Raw genomic sequence first — 19,644 nt, forward strand, 5'->3', positions numbered from 1 at the left:
TCTGGATTAACCTGCCTATCAGGCACAACGTTATTCTAGGCGAGATAGCCTGCGTAACAGTGCATTTTCCTTCCGGAAGTCACCGAGTTTAGCTGCCATCTGCTGTAGAATACTACCAAAGAAAATAATGTCCCTATCGTTTTGATATCAAAAGGGGAATTATCTCACCATGGACCAAATGTCTGATTTTCTATTTAATCTAAAAAGTGTCACGACCTGATTACACTATTGCATTCCTCCTATTTCAGGTTACAATCTAAATAACATTTCACAAAAACAAACTAAAAACATTTGTTAAAAAACAGTCAATACATCTAATGTATTGACTGTTTTTTAACAAATGTTTTTAATTTATTTTTGTGAAATGTTATTTAGATTGTAACCTGAAATAGGAGGAATGCAATAGTGTTCGTCAAAGCTAGAAGTAGCTTAGATCGTATATTTTTAATATATATTTATTATTAATAAATTGTATTGTGATACTTTTACATATTATTTGTTATTGCTTACTTTGCTCTTACCCAAAATCAGGTCGTGACACTTTTTAGATTAAATAGAAAATCAGACATTTGGTCCATGGTGAGATAATTCCCCTTTTGATATCAAAACGATAGGGACATTATTTTCTTTGGTAGTGTTGTGTTTACCCCGTCCCTTTGCTTTGTATTGGGGTAACTCCCTTTTCTTTGAAAGTATCTGCGGTAGAATGCCACGTTATTGATAATGTTGCTAAAGAACAATACAAAATAAGCACAATGCCCCCCTTACATTTCCTGCACTCTAAGCTTCCCATCACTATGTGTTAACCCAGGCAAGGAGGAGCATTTTATAGACTCATGAGATCTGCAGGGCATTGCACACAGAGTGACCCTGTATAAAAGAATTATAGCCCCACTTTTAGGAATCCTTTCCATAAATATGGCGATCCTATGTCTTTATACCCTTGTGTGGGACTCAAAAATGTTATTCCCGAACAGAACAGAAGCAAAAGTACTGTCACCATTTGCCTCTAGGGAGTAACTTGATTGTTCAACTTGTGAGGTACCCACATAAAGCTAACCACCACAGCATCATCTTGGGGGGGCTTCCACAAAAACTATTTTCAGCAAAAACTCAGGAGGGGTGGGTGTGGGAGGGTTAAGTTGCATAAACATCTGGTTCTTCTTTCTTGAGACTCAATGCTGATCCCCTGCCATGCTCCTCTTTTTCTACATATTCTACCTCTGTCGCTAACTCACCTCTTTCACCTCTCTGGGCTGCAGGCATTTAACCTATTTCCGATTTAACCTCCCATTACATCATTCTTTATCTCTCACTTTTCAATCCTAACCCCACACTCTCCCATAGCTTTTACTTCAGCCAAGTCTGTTTCTCACCCCTGATTTGACTCTTTACTACAGGAGGGCAAGCAGGAGAATTCATAGTGTGGGCGGAGCCTGAGCCAGGGCTCCAGCTCGACTTTAAGAGGCATAACATGAGCTGAGAGGGTCAAACAAATTGTTATTTGAATACTACTTCACTTTATCTCATTCTCCCTCCATCTTGCTGTCTGCCTCATCTTTCTTTTTCCCCTTTTTCTGCCTCTTACTCTCTCTCCAAGTCTCTGTTTCTCCCACTGTAGCCCTTGCTTTTTTTCCTCTCTGCCTTTCAAGCTCTTTCTGGCTCTACTTATTTCTGTCTCTCTCTTTGCCTCCTTAGTTATTTCCCTCTCTTTTTATCTCTTTCTCTTCTGTGCTTTCTCAATTTCTTTTGCTCTTTCTTCTGTCTGTTTTACTACCTCTCTCTTATCTTCTGCCTTTTTTTCTGTCCCTGTTTCTCGAGCCGGACTTGTGTCCCAAGTTTCATACGTATGCCTCCAACCAGCACTGTCTACCTTCATAGGGGCCAGAACACTTCCTTTCCACCTCTGCTGTACCCCTCTTGTGCACTATCACATCATTCTCCCATCCATTCTGGGTGCAGCAGGGGAAGCGCTGGGCCATCCCACAAGCTTTGTGAATTTTGATTTTTTAGAAATACAAGTAGCCAGTTGTACAAGCCAGCCCATCCTCTGCTGCAACCAGCGAGGTTTAGAGAATGGGATTATAGTCCACCAGCCGCGGCCGTACAGGTAAGAGAGGTGGGGCCGGGTGGGGGGAGATGTCGACAGACGACGATGAGGGAAAATCGGTGATTTATTTAATTTTCCCTCATCATCATCTGTCGAAATCCGACCCCCCCTCCTCCCCCAGCCCGGCCCCACCGCTCTTATCTTCATGGGCTGCGGCTGTAGTCCACAACCGGATGTGTGGGGAGGCGCTGAAGGTGCTTGTGACACTACAGTACCTCAACATTAGTTGCTTACCCACCTCTACTCATTACACCTTTCTACTGTGTGCAAACTATGAACCCTGTTTTTTCACGTCTATGATTGCCATTGCATGCTTCTGTGCACATTTCCATTGTTGCTTACTGCATTCTTTTTTTAATACAATCTTGATATCTTCTCTTTTACTCAATAACTGGACTCCCTCCTTCAACCTCACTACATCACTTTCACCTTTTCTTTGACATTTTTCTATACCCTTAGCTGTTGCCCATCTCACGCTATTACTCAGAGGACTTCCTCCCTCACTCCTATCTCTGTTCCCTCCTTCTACATCACCTGTCACTCTGTCCTCTCCTTGTGTCTTACACCTTCCCTCAAATCCTTTCCTCTTGCTCACCCTCTCAGTTCACTCCTTCTTTCTCACCCCATCAGTGTGTACATTTTGTATCTTCCCACACCACATTGCCCTCTGCTTTTCTCTTACAATATCAGTTTGTAGACTTCTCCGCTTTCGCCCCGTACCTATCTTTCATTCTTCTCATTCACTCTGTACTCCCTTGGTTCTTACCCTTTCATTCAGTTATTTTTCTTTAACTCATCCTATAATTTTGCCCCTTGTCTGTCATATTAGTCTATAAACGTTCAATGTCACCCATCTCTTTGCCCTCTAATTTTCCCTCACTGTTAATCTTTAGAATTCTTCTCTTGCTCTATCTCTCATTTCACTCCTTTTCTCTAACCATTGACTGTGCTCTCCGTTTTTAATATTTTAATTTCGTTCTTTTTCCCTCACTCGATCAGTTCACTTCTTGTCACTGATCCCATCCTTCTGCCCTCTATTTTTTAACCCCATCACTCTGCATGCATTCTATCTTTTACCCTGTCTTTCAGGTTTGTCTCAACTCATTACTGTGTATTCCCCTTCTTCAATTCGCTCAGTTCCTTTAGTCTCTCTAACTCTATTTTTTCCCTTCTTATCTCTCTCCCTATCACTTTTCCATCTCATTCTAACTCAGTTCTCTTTCTCACAACATACCACTCTACACTCTTCCTCACAGTATGCCCCTTCTTTTCCTTCCTTGTCACTCTGTCCCTAGACTCGCCTTCCTCTGCACCTTCCTTTTCATGCCATCACTCTTTTCACTCATCCTTGCTTTTACCATATTGCTGTTGCATCACTCATGCCCTGCGCTCCATACTGTTATTCTCCCTTGCACCTTCACTACTTTCTCTGTTTTAAATCTACCTGTATATAGTCTGCTGCCTACCTCTTTCCCTCTTCAAATTCTCCCATTAGGCTCCCTCCTGTCCTGACTTCGGCCATCTCTAGTTTCATGTCTCTATAGTTTCCTCCTACTCTGCCCGCTCCCATCATCTCATTTCACATACAGCTGTGTTTGAGGTTGGGGGCTCTCGAAGCACAGTGCTACCCAGTGTATATTATTGAAGAGGCAGGACATCCGAGGAGTAAGTTGGTCAGGCTATGAAGTCTCTGTGCTCTGTTGAAATTGAACTTAACATGAGATTTTGGCTGCAAAACAGCAACAGCAGTGTCCGGTGGAAGAACTGAGTTGGTGTCAGGCTAAGGAGTATAGCGACACATGTTTGCAAATGCCAGGCATTTGAAGACACCTTGCAACAGATTGAGTACGTTTTGGGGCAACGCAGTGAAGCAAATAACGTTGCTGTGCTGTGTTGCGTCAAAGGGTAAGAGAAATATGGTGCAGTATTTACTAAGATATGGCACTGGTCCCCACCCACCCAGCGCTGGAGCACTTTAGGTTGCCACGAGCCATGCTGCAAGGGTGTCAGTTCTGTCAAGCATAGCTTTTGTATTGGAAGGGTACCCTTGAAATGCATGAATGAAAGAAAGTTATAAAGCGCATAGCTACTCCAACAGGAGAGTCCCACAGGAGTGTCCCAGCGCCAATAGGTCAAATTCTCAAAGGAGGCCACAAAATCCCACGGAAAGAGAAACAGCCTATCTGAAGAGCTAGTACAAAAACTAGCTTTCACACTTTTCCCACTTTGTATGTGTGCTGCACAGTGCAGATAACATGCAAAGTTGGAAAAATGTGGAGAGTTTTAAACGTTGCTCCACTGTTACACCTGCCTTGAGGAGGGGTCATTTTGTCGTACAAACCCATGTCTACAATTTTGAAACCGGTCCTAGGAAGCTTGTTTCCGGTCCAGGGAAGACATGGCTTGGCAGTTTGGGCTGGACTGTTCCCATGAGGCACAGGGTCAGACTGATTTGCATATGGCCATGTCTGAACTGGGGTGGCAGAGTGGGCTAAAGAACGGTGGTGGATTAAACCCAGATCAGTTGACTGGGGGTGAGTGCTTGCAATGTTCAACACTCCGTCCATCATTTCCTTTGGTATTGCTTTGTTCGCCATAAGTTGGCAGGGTATGCTCAGACGTGAGTCCCTTGCTCACTTTGCCACTGGATTCAAGCAAGCCTGGCTGAAGACGGCTGAAATGCCAGAAACCGGTCCTAGGAAGCTTGTTTCCGGTCCAGGGAAGACATGGCTTGGCAGTTCGGGCTGGACTGTTCCCATGAGGCACAGGGTCAGACTGATTTGCATATGGCCATGTCTGAACTGGGGTGGCAGAGTGGGCTAAAGAACGGTGGTGGATTAAACCCAGATCAGTTGACTGGGGGTGAGCGCTTGCAATGTTCAACACTCCGTCCATCATTTCCTTTGGTATTGCTTTACAATGTTGCTAGACAGGGACTAGTGCCAAAAGCCTTGGGAGGTTGCATTCGAATGTCTATGTACAACCCCTGGTACAGAATGTTCTGAAGAAGTGGTAGTTGATACCCATTTATTTTGTACTGAGTGTGGGGCAGGGGCCATGGGAGATGTTTCATACATCTGACTGCCTTACGGAGCGCTTGTGAAAGTAGCATATGCGTAGAGAAGATGAAGATGTAGATGCATGAAAGGGCAATGTACTGTGCTCAGTGGATGTGAATGGAGAGGAAGGGAAAAGTTGGAAACTAGTAAATTGATGCTTGAGTGGAGGTTTATTGTTGAAGCAGAGCAGAGGGGCATTTTGAAGATGGATCTTGATGGATCCTGACTCATTGGTACTTGCAGTGGAAAATGCCTAAAATACTGTTGTTGCAGAGGGATATATTACCAGGCAGCTCCTGATAAGAGCACATAAATATCCTGGTGAACAGATTTATGGAAATTAATTTTTACAACTGATATCCAGTTGGGCTTTTCAATATAATTTGTCTAAAAAACTGGATTACGTTTTAGTAGTAATACAAAGGAGATATGAGATGACTGCATACGATTGTGCTGAAATCTTCAAAGTGAGGCTAACCACTCTGGAAGCTTATGCACATGACATATAGTTGAAGGGGAATGGCGTTCCCACACGTAACAAATTAAGGATATTGCCAGTTATGTTGTGAGACGCGGTAAATAAAATGTTGGCGAGGGGGAGACTATGGACTTGATTTAGCAATGCTCCCATAAGGAATGTGATTATATTTTTGTATGGGGCTCTTCGTACTGTCATGTTCATACATGTAATGCTGTTTACTCCCATTGGGGTCTCTGTATTGGTTACTATGCGACTTGTTTTACAGGTAATGAAATCTATAAGAAGATGTTTATCAAAAAAAAAATTGGAGGACATGGTGGCAGAAGAAGTTATTGAGTCTGAGGAACCTTACTAATAGCGTTCTTCAATATTTATCATGAAGAAGTAGATGGTTACTTACAATTTTGTGTGGAAATCGTGATCAGATAGTGGTTTTGAATAGTTCTCCTCTCCCTAAGATAACCCAATGATCTCCTTAAGTGAATGCACACAATTCTTATAGAACTTGGATTTAAAGCAAGCATAGCCCCAGACTTCAAACAAAGTGAAAATAATTATCTTTGTTTATCACCACAAACAGGATTTTGCGGTTCATAAAGCTTAATTTGGTTTGGCCTCAAAGGTTTATGTTTTTCAACGATTGATGAACAGGATTTTTTAAGGCCAGCATAAATTTTGTTTATCTAGGACGACATTATTTATTTATGGAGCTACCAAAGGGAAGCACAAATTAGTTCTGTGTTGTACTGAAGTGTGAGGCAATGCATTTCTATACAGAGAAATGCAGACTTTTTCTGCAGGAGGTGGAGCATGTAGATTTCTAATTCTGCTGATGCCTTAAAGCTTAAAAAGGATCTCATGAGGGCAATACATGTGGCACCCAAGAAGGTCTTAATTGAAAGGCTTTGTACATAGTCCCAATTGCACATTTTGTTTCACACTTCATTATAACAGCCTGTAGTTCATTGTTCAATACGTGCCTGTTCTCAGAAGAATCCTGAAAGCTGATTAGATGAGAGGAAAAGACGACGTAAATGGCCGGCAAAATTTATTTTCAACTGTTCATATTAGTGCGTGTTCTTAGAGTAGGATAATGCCTTTTTCCAGATACCTTTCCAGGCACCTTTTCCCCTCTTCCATACCTGCTACCGAGGCTTAATACTGAAGGCTTCATGCTGAATGCAGAAAACTGATTTATAAACTTTTTGAAACTTATTGCTAATTGCGGTGTGCTACTGCTACCGTATGATTATTTTGTTTATTTGGTCGAGACTCTTGAGTATTATAAACGTCTTTTAATGGGAAGTTCTGCTGTTATTGATTGATTGAATTTGGGCTTAATGCTCTATCTCACTCTTCCTCTTGAACTTGAACTCTTTATGGGTTTTGACTAACACCATTTTAGCCCCAATCGTAGAAATAGGGATTAATTTCTTTATGGAACTCGCTTGATGCTTTATTTTATGAAAATGACTTGATCTAATCAAATTTTTATAATCAATTCAGTTAATTGATTGAGACTTTGAACTTATCGCATAAAACCAAAGAGATTTTACTAAACGTTGATGAAAGTAAAACCCTTCAAATTAATTAAAACTCTCCTTATTGACTAAACTTGGTATTAATCATTGTGATTATGATTTAATGAAGACTAGCTCCTGATTCTTATAAACGTTAGCCAAGATCCATCACACATGTTCTTGGGGTGGAGGAAGATGAAAGAAGTACCTCCATTCAAGAGAGAATAAAAGGACAAGCTTTAAAAATGCAATAGGTCTCGCCTTTTATTAAGTTAAAGCCATTTGCTTTGCTATACAATACCATTAGCAAAGCAAATGGCTTTAACTTAACCAAAGGCGAGACCTGTTGCATTTTTAATGCTTGTTTACATTGCTGCAGACAACCATGCCTAAAGCACGAATATCATCACTGCTAGTAATCTTGCATATGGTGGCCAGTAATCTTGTCTGATGTGGTTACTACTACATTTAATATAAGTAGCTCAGGAGGATTTTCATTGAACACAAGTAGCTCTCACTACAGAAAAGGTTGGAGACCCCTGTCCTAGAGCAACGAGTATAATAAACAGAAAAGGTAGGTTCCTCTAATACACAACAAAATTGTTTCATCCAAAGATGGCCTCCTTTGTTTCTGGAGAGTGTGATACTCAAACAATGGCGGAGGAAGTGGTTTCAAGCACATGAATCTCAGTATAAACCTCCAAGACAGTGGTACAGAAGCCACAGAAAAATACTCAATTGTGTCTAATAAGATATTGAGCAAAATTGTGGCAGCCTCTTATACAGAAATACTAAAATCCACAGATGCAATATTTTGTTTTGTCACTATCTTGTGTCCCAAGCCCACTTCTTGATAAATGCTGCCAAAATCAGTTGTGTGATAATATATTTTTATTTTCCAGATAAAAAAGGGAGCGTAAGGTATGGGTGTGAGATATGTGGAAGGAGGGGGAGGATGTGTGTGATATAGAGAGAGAGAAAGAGAGAGAGCTGTGTGTGTGCGATATGTGGAGTGGGGTGTGTGTGTGTGAGAGAGAGTTGTCTGTGTGAAGTGTGTGGAGTTGTGTGTGAGGAGGTGTTTGGAGGTGTGTGTGTGAGGAGGGGTGTGGGTTTGCGGAAGGGTGTGTGTAAGGAGGTGTGTGTGTGTGTGTCTGTGTCTGTCTACTACTGTCTTACAAAACTGGAGGGTCGCCGAGTTCCAGGAGATCGTTTGTTTTCACTTTACACGCTGCTGTCAGGTGAAACAGCTTTAGCCATTACTTCCAGCTTCGCTAGCTTAATCTTTAAAGAAGGTTACTTCAAGGCGAAATGTTCGGGTTCTCGGTACACGGGTTCTCTTGATTGTACAACAAAGTGTGCTAGCCATCTGGCCAAATATTTTGGCATCTGCAAAGGGTATCGACAGAATTTGTAATACCAGGTTTATAAAAAATATATGACAACAATCTGTAAATTATCAACAAATGCAAAACAGCTGAACTAGACGATGAATTGTTTTAAGTTGTACTAAAACCCGCCGTGCACCAGCTGTAAAGTTCTAAGCTGAAGCCAGATATGGAGATTGGCCGCTGAACATCCTGAATTATTCATGTGTTCCTCTATGTTAACTTTTATAACAAGCATGGAGTTGTTATTGAGAGAGGGAGACAGAGACTTGGGAACGCTGAGATCTCGAAGGGGGGGGACAGGAGACCACGGAAGAAAGAGTCCAAGCGAGAGGGAAAGCTGCGCCGACGCTGGACAAGCAAGAGTAGAGAAAGGGAGGAGACCCGGACACGAAAGGGCAAGGAAAGAAGGAAGACATTGACAGCTGTTGAAAGGGAGAGTAGATAGGAAGATTGGGAGGCAAAGGATATGAGAAAGAGGCATATAACGAGAACAGGGAGACAGACGAGAAGGAAGAAACAGGGCGAAGACAAGCATTGAAAATGTTGTTGATTAAGTCAGGTGCTGCTGCATGCCCTGAAGATTGTCATGAGTCCACTAGAGGGCCACACATCATAAGTTAAGTGTAAACTCTGGGCCGGAATTTAAACAAAATGGAGTCGGCCTGTCCACATCGGCGTGCGCGCGTGCACCTCTCTGTCCATCGGTACGCGTGCATATTCAGCTTTGGCTGAATCGATTACAAAAGGCCCTCGCATGGCGAAAGCAGCGATGCGCTGCTAACGCCAGGCGAGACCTAAAAAACGGAGTGAGGATCAACTCAATGCATGAGATGATAAACCAAAATATTTCAATTGATTGTCGCTCCAGCATACCCCAACACCTCTACACTATTTAAAGGCAGCCTACTGAGTAGAGAGTCGAAGGAGACAGTTCCTTCAGAAAGCCTTCTCTCAAGAAATCCGAAATTTGGAAAGGATCGAGAGAGACAGGATCAAGGGATATAGTAGAACACCAATGAACAAAAGAACTTCAATGCTTCCTATAGGAAGCTCTGGTAGAATTGTTTGTAAATAATGATTCTCCTCCGCCACCTGGGAAGAATAGCCCAAGTTACTTTTCAAGTTCCAGGCAGTTAGGCTGAGGTGGTGGATCTGATTTGGAGGCACCTCAGTAAACTTCAAGGGAGACAGTACTGTTGAAAACTTGAAAAACCAACCCTTGGATAGAGTCATTAGGAGAGAAAACCAAGGGCATCTGGGCCACAAAGGTACCACCAGGATCACCAATCTCCCTCCCACTGAATCTTCTGAGGAAGCCTCAGGAGTAACGGAATCTGGGTAAGGTCTATAGAAGACCCTGGGGCCAATGAATCAGCATGGCATCCACTGCTCTGGCCTGTGGACAATTGATGTCTGTGCAATACACTGGGAGGATTGATACAAGCAGGTCATTCGAAGGACACCCAAAGAGATTGTATATGTGGTTGAACTGGGGAATTGCCAGATGAAACAGGATGACTTACACTGTTCGCCTGAAAATTGTCACTCGCTAACTGAGTTCAGATGAGGACACTTCCTTCTCCCTTGTTGATTCAAGTAGGATCGAGCTACCGGATTCTCTGTCTGGACTAAGAGGCATTTCCCCTCCAGCAGTGATAAAAAAAAACTCAACTACTTTCAAGACTGCAGACAGTTCTCTCCAGTTGGAGGAGCGACATCTGTCTTCCTTGGACCATTTTCCTTAGCACTCCCAGTCCAAAAGGGTTGCCCCCCATCACCACAAACTGGCATCTGTCGTCAACAGATGGAAGAGGTATCTGAAAGGGGATTCTGCTCTCCAAATTCAGAGTGTGAAACCACCAACTGAGATTCACCTGCACCACCGAAGCCTCTGCCTCGTAATCTGTCGATGCAGGATCCCAATGGCTCAGGAGGTGATTCACTAAAGGTTACAGGTGGAACCGAGACCATGGAACCACTGTGGTTGTTGAGGCCATCAGGCCCTAAACTCACAACCAAGATCTGGATGATGCAGAGATTTTGGATACTAGTGTTGGAAGACTGCTCTATAGTTACACAAGACTTTCTGGAGAGAAAAACACTGATGCTTTCTGGGTATCGAACATAGCCCTATAAATTGGATTATCTAGACTGGTGTTAAGTGTCATGTTTGGAAATTCAACTTTAAACATATGGTACAGAGTAGCTCAGTTGAAGCCAGGACTGCCTCTAGAGTCTTAGAAAGAGAAGACGAACACGTGAGCTAATACCTTTGTGAAGGTCCTCAAAGCAGTCGACTGTCCGAAAGGCAGTGCCTTAAATTGGAAATGTCTTCCATGCACACAAACCCAGAGGAATGTTTGGTTGGTAGGGTGAATGGGCACATAGAAGTATTCATCTTCCAAATCCAGCGTTGCCAGATAATCGACCGGCTGCACCAACGGAATTAAAGTCAGCAAGGAGACAAATCGGAAGTGTTTGAAAAGAACCCATTTGTTCAATGGTTTAAGAGTGAGACTCAGCCGATACAACTCATCTGGTTTCAGAACTAGAAAAAGGGTTGCGTCAGGACTAGAAAAAGGGTTGAGTAAAATCCCTCTGTCTCTTGATGAGGCTGGAAGTGCTTTTTGTAGAAAAAACTTTTTCTCTTGATAGAGCTTAAAACGTTTTAAAATCTTCTTTTCCTCTGTGGATTTTACCACCATGTCGTTGAGCTCTTCTCCCAAAAATTTAGATCCAGGAAACTGATGTTTTGGTACCAATAATCTCTGGGAGGATTTCAATTCCCAGGGTTTCATCCAAAGTGTACATTTCCCTGAAATGGCAGCCTTTGTCGGTGATGCCGAGGTCCATAAATGATCAAAAGTAACACCCTAGAAGAACTGTGACAGCACTACCATCTGAGATAGAATTGCAGTAGGATTCGCATTTTCTTGGAGACAATTAAACAGTCTTTGAAAATTCTTGAGTAAGGCCTGAGATACATAGGCTGCATAAAAACAAGCCTGGACCCCAAAATTAGAAGCAGCATAAAAACATTTCCAGAAAGACTCAAGCTTTTCAGAAGACATTAATGAGGAAGAAGCCATGGAGGAAAGAATCAAATTGATCTTAAGAATCTAAGGGAATTTCTCCTCAAAACCCTCCAATAAATATATTTTATTCAAGAATTGAGGGCTATTCTGTTTGTCCACATCTTTCCACTCTTTTAGGACAATAGCTTGAAAAATATCACAAAAAGGTAGGTCCTCCACTACGGATCCACTTTTCTGGGCATAAAAGCTTTCCTCTTCTTGAGTTTTTTCTCAAACCCCAGCACGTCCCTGATATGATATAGCATGTTAGTCAGGGCCTTCCCTGTATATATTTTCTCTTTGGCGTGGTGTCAAGATTATCATCATTATCCAATCTTTAAGCCTAATTTAGATTTTTCCGGTAATGGTCCCACTGTCACTTTTTCAACAGATTCACCACCCGCCTACTTGTCGGTCTGCCTGCTCGATGTAGATGTTGGTGGGTCCATAGACGAAAGACTGCCAGAGTACCGCCAACTCCGCCAGGAGTTCTCAGCGACGTCTATGGCGATATAGGCAGAATCGGCTGTCGGCGTGAGTCCAGCCAAGATAACCGCCGATCTATTCATGATTTGGCTTTCTGTCGAGGCAACTGTGGCGGGAATACCTCCTACTTTTAGTTGGGGGAATTGAAGGAAATGAGGTAAGAACTTACCTTTTTTACTATTTTCCACTTCTGTTTCCATCTTGAACCCCATTGTACAGGTCCCTTCTTTGCTGCTCTGACTCTACCACGATGCCGAACGACTCAGTTGTCGCCGGGATCTAAGGTAGGCAACCTTTGCAATTGTCTTACTATGAATCGTGTTGTTGACAATTGCTGTAGCCTTATGTATTTTTGCATTGCTCTTAGATACAACGTTTTGTTATGTGTAATGCATTAGTGTTCATTTTTCAATTTATCAAGGTAAAATTAACAGACCTGTATTGACACTTAAAAACAATATTGTTTTTGTGGTGCTTGTATGTGTGCATTCAATAGTTTGTGTATGTTGTTTGTGTGGCATGCAATATGTAACAAAAAGGGGCATAATATGTTACCGCATATTTTTTTGAGGCAAACACAACATATATGTGTATTGACATGAAAATAAGTTGTACTAACCACTCTCCACTCCACTAGAGACTCACTCCATCAGCAAACCGCCGCTAGGACTCCGCCAGCACAACGGGGACATCTAAATAGGCTTGGCAGAAAACCACCAGCCTGATGGCAGCAGAGCCAGCACACATTTACATACGGCGGGTGGGACACTGTCAACTCAATGGAGTGTTGGAAATCGCTGCTCTGGAGTGACGGTGGGAGAACTGCCAAGATTTAAATCAGGACCTTTGTCACTTTAACTGGGGATCATTCACAGCTTCATCCACTGCTTGCTAACCATTTTCTGTAGTCTGCTTTTGAAATCTGGAGTGCATCCTCCTCCTCAATTGTCTCTATATCGTGGCGCTTCTCATCTCTCTTCCCGGAGCAAACCGACCCCATTGCTCTAAGAGGCTCAAGAAACTGAGCTCAGCTTCCTAGTCATACTGTTTGCACCGAAATCAAATCACATGACACATGAGACTAGGTTGCTGAAATAACCAGCCTGCAGCCTTCCCTACATGTTGCAGACACTCACGAATAAAAAAACAAAAACCCTAGGCAGTCCTGAAGCGTCCCACTGCGGCACACTGATCGGCCAAGCACAAGATGTGTAGAGGGCCCATAGCAGTGCAGAACACCTGCTGTGAGCACCAACAAGGAACAAGTAATAAAAAAAGTCAGTTTCAAAACCTAAAAAAGTACATAGGATTACCTGTTGAAGACAAGAAAAAATACAGAACTGGCGAGGGTTCTTAAGTCTATGAAGGCGATGAACATAGAGATAAGATTTCTTAGCAGGGTACAGACCTGCGGTGGACGGCACCGCCTCACATGATGTTGACTGGGGCGAGAGGGACCAATGGGGGGGGTAATGATGTATGGAAACAAGGAGTGCTGCCTTGGAGTACCATTTGGAGTCAGGTTTTAGCCATCTTTTGGCAATGACTGATGAGCTGTTATGGTTTAATGGTAACAATTGTATGTATGACTGATAGTCAGTGTCAGGGCTTAGAGACCTGAACCTGCCTCAAAACAAACTACATTCTTGCTATCCTAGTTTTGTGTTCTTTTTGCAATGCCTATTACACCGGCAGAATGTTTAAAGGTATCTAACGTTCCACTAAGGACTGAAAGAAATAAGACTGCAAAGGAATCTGGGAAATAAAGAAATCTCTTCTCAAAGCTTAGAGCTTTGTTAGATCTTCGAAATCTGTGTCTTAGAGGGTGTGGTGATGTTCCTGCTGCTGGTGTTTTATACTAACTGCAACACACTGTTATTCTGCCTTCTGGCATTCATAGCAATGGAGGTTTAATTCCCCATTTCTCAAAACCATTTTTAGCTTTATTTAGAAAAAGAGACTATAACCTATAAAATAGTTTGGAAACAAAATAAACAAAGAAAATGTCTGGGGTCATTACAGAAGTGCAGTGATCACTAGATTCAAGGGCCAAGGCAGATGTCCCTCAGGCATGAAGTTAAAGATGTTGTATTAGTTTCAGAGAAGTCAAGTAGTTGTTCAACCATGGTCCACATTGAAGAGACTCACCTTTTGCTGGGTTAGTCTAGTTGCCCCTCATTTGAGCACTGTGGATTCCTTATTTCAGAGTTGGGTTACAAAATTCAGAGCACAAGCTGCTTGTCAACCACCTCCTGTCAAAAAACGGTCTTTCAATAATCAGAGGAATAGATTTCTTTTTTAGCTTGGAAAAGTTATTGCATCAGTGCTGCTTTCAAAGAAGAACTTGAAATAAGATGTGCATGTGAAAGAATATTGTGTTCTCTGTTCGATCTTGGGTTTATTGAGAGTTGTCCTCTTCACGAAGTAGACATGTTTGCCGTAAAAATATATACTGCCCTGACCATTCCTGTCCCATTTGCCTAAAAATTGGTGATATTATTTACATCCTCGGAGTCCCGTCTTCGAGGATGTAAATAGCTCTATATTTGACTCACCAAAGACGTGATCCCTATCCATTTACTCCCTCCAGACTACGGGCCCATTTAGAGGTTTTGGAAGAAGTACTCTGGTTGGACCTGCAATATGTTGATAAAGGAGAAAGATTTGTCTCAGCTGCTGGCATACACCTCAAACAGCCCAACAGAGTAATGGCCATGTGAGGTTTTGCCCGCCCGCCCTATTTGGAGTGGGCGGACAAATTGCAAGTTTTAACTGTCTGTCACTGCCAGGTAAAACTTGGCGGTAAGGGGTAGGGAAAACTGCAAAATGACTCACAAACCATGGTAGAAAACTCCCCTGGTGAAGGGGGTCATTGCTTTATTTTATTTTCTAAAACAAAATACTACTTTGAAATTTTGTTTTTGAAAAGAAAAAAAAAAGAAAGTTTGACGTACGGCTCTGTCATGTTGACGGAGACATCCGTCAAACTTTCAATTAATTTACAGGAACCTCTATTACAGCGGTTCCTGCCAGAGCAAGCGTTGTCCACTGAATCAGCGAACATCTCTAATGTGGCAGGCAGAGTACCTTCGCCATGGCAAGAGTAAAGTACTTCGACATGGCGACAGTACTTAAACCGTCGGCCAAATTATAAATTCGGCCCAATTTCTGAAAACAGTAAAATTAAGAGAGATGGTAATGTGTTAAAACCAAACTGCTGAAACTCAACAGATGTGGGTTTGAAGCAGGCCTAAATTTAGATCCCAAATGAAAGCATTTCGTCCTGAAGGCTGGGGCAACGTGCTCTCTCTGGAATCTTCACGCAGTACCTGTGGCACTATCGGAATCACTGGGAAGCGTGTATCGGCTAAATGTCAGCAGCTGTGCAACTGTAAATGGAACCTACTTCAGCTCCTGGGCAATGGCAGCAATTTGTTCCACTCTGTCCTGTCGGGCCGCCAAGTCGCTCTCAAATGCTTCGTGCTTCCTCATCAAGGCCCGCACTTGATACAGAGATGATGATTCATAGTCTTTCTGCAGTAACATCTGCTCCTTGCCTGCAGAAAATGAAACAGCAGTAATTCACCTTATGGCGCACAACACATGAGAGATCAATGCATATCTGTATGTTTAGCCCAAAATCTTGCAAAGTTTTGAAAATGCAGGGACATATTCATAAAGTACTTGCACTGCCATGCTTTAAAGCGGGCACCATTGCATCATAGTGCAAGGGTGTCTGTGTTGTACTCTGCATAGGTTTTGTGCAGAAAGGGGTCCTGCCTCAGAGAAGCACAGGATTTATTGGCACACATCCCTGTCTATAAATCTTTCTGGCTAAGGATTTGCATCAAACCCATGGGTGGTTGCATGGGAACACACATACACCATGCTTGGAACGCACCATGATGCAAAATAACACAAGCTGCATTGTGCTGTATTGCGTTACTTTGGGTTTGTAAATCCCATCAAAAGATATTGTGTCAGGTTGTGTTAAAAAAGTAATACAAACCAGACGCAAACTCTTTGTAATCCTGGGCCGTGGTGTAGTATGTCTATCACTACGGCCAGCAGTCAAGGAATGTATACACTTATGAAGTCAGATCATCTGATTTTGTAATTCGAGGGGTAAATGGGTGTTTATAGTCCCCTTTGGGTGATTGAAGGAAGGGCACAGTCACCTAGAAACCAGCTGAAAGGCAATGAGAGAGTCTCAGTTTTCCTATCACAAGACTCACACTTTACAGAGTGAATTTCGTCATTTCACATTCAACTGAAAAGTGCTAATTTCAATGCTCAATAACACATGCATAATAAATTTATTTGTTGTAGGTAATCATAATTTGGCATTTTAAGCACACACATGAAGTAACATATTGTACTGACATAAGTTAGCTTAACTGCTGATGCCATTTTAAAAGTTGATTTTACATGTTTGGACTTAAAGGCCTGTTTTCACGATGTTTTTCTCTTTCCACTTCAATTGCTGACATTTTCCAGAAGCCTTCTGTTAGCTAGTGAATAGACATTAGTTATGTATTAGACAACTGATAGTGAGGTTCTTGCAAGAGGATAGGAGATGGTGGGAAGAACTTTCTGAACTACAAGATCTGTTCAAAAGTAACAACCCAAGTAGATAGTGAATAGCTTATTGTGAAGACGTGATAAACTGGGGAGTTTACCTGCTCCCAGAATTTGGGGAAGAATGGCTGGTTCATAGGACCAGGAATGGGAATAAGGTTGCCATTAATGTTTTAATTGAATTATATTAGTGTGTGTTCCTTAGATCAATCAGAGCAATACTTAATTTGAGTCTGTGGTTTCCGGTGCTCAGGACTGGCACTTAATCATCAACACCGGCGCTTTTCATGAGCACCAGTTAGGGGCACATTGATTTATGGTAGGCATGTAGAGATTAAGTGATTTGCACAGAATCACAGGATTTTGAGCCAACGCCAGACTCAAACCTGGTTCCCCAGCTCCAAAGTCGGCAGGTCTGGCCAGTACGCCACATCCTCTCCCCACTTTCATGGTTTCAAGAAGTAGCATCCTCCAATCAATGGCAGTCATTGTAATGGGTGGTCTATATTGCTTGAAATTAGCAAGACCTGTCAGCATGTGTGGTTTTTACCAAACAATTTACATTTTGTTGGACAGCCTTTCCTGCTGCAGGAATTAAGCACTGGCAACTTCCCTTGTTTCACAATGTTTCAGAGTGTCACAATATTTCTAGTTGTGTACAATTTTTTAGATGCTTTGAATGTCTTCTATTGCAAGCCGTTGCGTTTCCTTTGGTTGTTCAATGTTTTAGATTCATCTACTTTCATTTCTTTGACGTGGACACCTTCTTCACATAGCGCTACAGTGCTCAAATGTTTCATTTAGACATTTTGAAAAGAGAGCACAGTTATGCTCTGTTTCATTAGAAAACTCTTCGGGCATGTTCCCCTGAAACCAGTCTTTTTGTATATTCAGCCGCAAATCAGAATTAAAATTCAAACACACTAGTCTGGGTCAATGTATGAATCAGTGGCGGTGCGTCAATTAGGGCGCTGGGGCGTTGACTCACAAGAAATGTCTGGCCCGCCCGGGCAAACTCCTGAGGCAGTCATTTAGCAATTAGCAGACAGGCTCAGCTCCCTCAGTGGCTCTGTCTGAAGGGGTGGGCGGGGCAGCCAGCAGGTTCGACTCCAGCGTCATGCTGACTGACATGTAGCAGGCCAGGGGGTGGGGCGGAGCGCACAGCAGGCAGAAGCACAAATGCGCATGTTGGGTTTGGGTCGGAGAATTTTTCCGACCAGCCAAGTCATGCGCACTAGTGTTTGCTCTGGCTGGTGGCTGCGCATTAGGAGAGGGAGTGTTGATCAACGCCGCAGCCCTCGGTCTCCTAATGGGCGTAGAGTATCCCTGCTAAGCCAATCCCGGCGCTGCTGGAGCAGTGTCTCTATTGGCTGAGAGGGGTTGCCACACTGCGCCAGCGTGGCCTTTCGCAGTCTCCCAACGAGGGAAGCTCGCGCTAGCTGAACAATACGCTTCTGACAAGAACCAAAACAAATTTAACAAAACCCCTAAACCGAGGGCCAGTGGACGGCTGTGGCTGAGCTGCCAGGCAGGCTGACAAGAGGGTGAGTTACCTGGTAGTTTACTAATCAGCGCGAGACCTCGGCTCCACGAAGTTGTGTCGTAGAGAACAAGCGTTGCGAAGAGGTGAGCATGTCGCGCTGACTACGCCTGTAGGAGGTGATCCGCTCTTTAGCCTGGGGCCCCCTGTCAGGCTTCTGCTCCCCGCCACACCTCGTCAGGCTCGCTGCTGGTGGTTGTTGCCTGCACGTTCCTTCCCTTGTTTATAAACATCAAGCAGCAGTAAAGGGTATTTAACACATCTAAGTCGCTGTGCGGTCTTCATACCGCTACTGTAGTTGCTATTGCTAACTGTAATGCGATTGATATTGGTAATATTACTTGAAAAGTGACTGTAACTGTTGGGACTGTTGCACAGATGGGCATCAGCTGCTTTACATTTACATTTACATGCCTGGGATGGGGCACGCACCAGGGTAGCACCCTGAAACCTTGCCTGGGAGCATTCATCAAAATCTCGATTACATGTAGTGAGCATTTGACCAGTTTGCACATGATTAGTTGAATTAATCTGATAAAAGAAAGAGATTAACTATAGAAGGACTTATTAGAAATGGTTTAAAAGCTGGTTAAATCTAGATTTATTTATGATGCACATTATGGTATTGGTGGATTGTTTCCATGTTGTGGCAATTATGCATTTGTTGATTATCTGTTGTTGATATTGTATACTATTGAGGCCTTTCTTTTATCTTCACCTTTGCATGTTGGCTGTGAGCACGTAATGGTGGGCAATTATATTGCATGTTTCAAAGTAAGGGGATTAGTTAAACCTGTATGAGGAGGTTCAGTGTTAACCTTCAGGCTTCCTGCACCCTTTCTCTATCCCCTAAAACGCTAGACACTACCACTCCCACAATGCAGTGTAATGGGTACCACCCTGTATGCTTTCCCATCTTGCGGTGACTACTGGTCAGCTGACTGCTCCATGGTATAAAGCCAGCCCTGACCTGGTCTCGAGTGCTTGCTTTCTTTCTCTGCAGAACCACGCCCCTAGTTCGCTAACCTTGGAATCCGTTACCTCGACTGAATTCATTTCCTTCCACGAATTCGTCCGCAGCTGTTGCCGCTTATCCTGCTGGTCCCTCACTGGTGATTTCCTGAACTCTGTTGTGCTGGAAATGCGTTGCCTCCGCAGTTCATTATGAAGTAAGACGCAGAAATCCTCACAAGTACTTTTTGATATTTAAACAGCAACCACTGTTTTTTTTTTTTTCTTTTTCGTGTAAACGCGTGGTTGGATTTAACGCGCTTACACGTTTCCTTGAATATGAACTATGTAAGCCGTGTTTAAAACTGTGAGAGCGAAGTATCACGTACTCGGATGAAACTATATAATTTGCTGCTTGCTATCGGCGCTGCAAAAACAAGTGCGGGACTTACAGGCT

The 19,644-nt window shown here is 43.0% G+C and overlaps 1 protein-coding gene across 1 annotated transcript in view; it reads right to left on the reverse strand.

Moving 5' to 3' along the window:
- ACTN2 (actinin alpha 2) overlaps positions 1-19,644 on the reverse strand; it is a 266,246-nt gene that overhangs the window by 82,869 nt on the left and 163,733 nt on the right. Inside the window, exon 12 of the mRNA XM_085611425.1 lies at positions 15,525-15,675. Within this exon, the coding sequence (XP_085467551.1) occupies positions 15,525-15,675 (151 nt within the window). The remainder of the gene's footprint in view (positions 1-15,524; positions 15,676-19,644) is intronic.

The sequence above is a fragment of the Triturus cristatus genome, chromosome 6, assembly GCF_964204655.1.
Source record: "Triturus cristatus chromosome 6, aTriCri1.1, whole genome shotgun sequence".
Taxonomy (NCBI): Eukaryota; Metazoa; Chordata; class Amphibia; order Caudata; family Salamandridae; genus Triturus; species Triturus cristatus.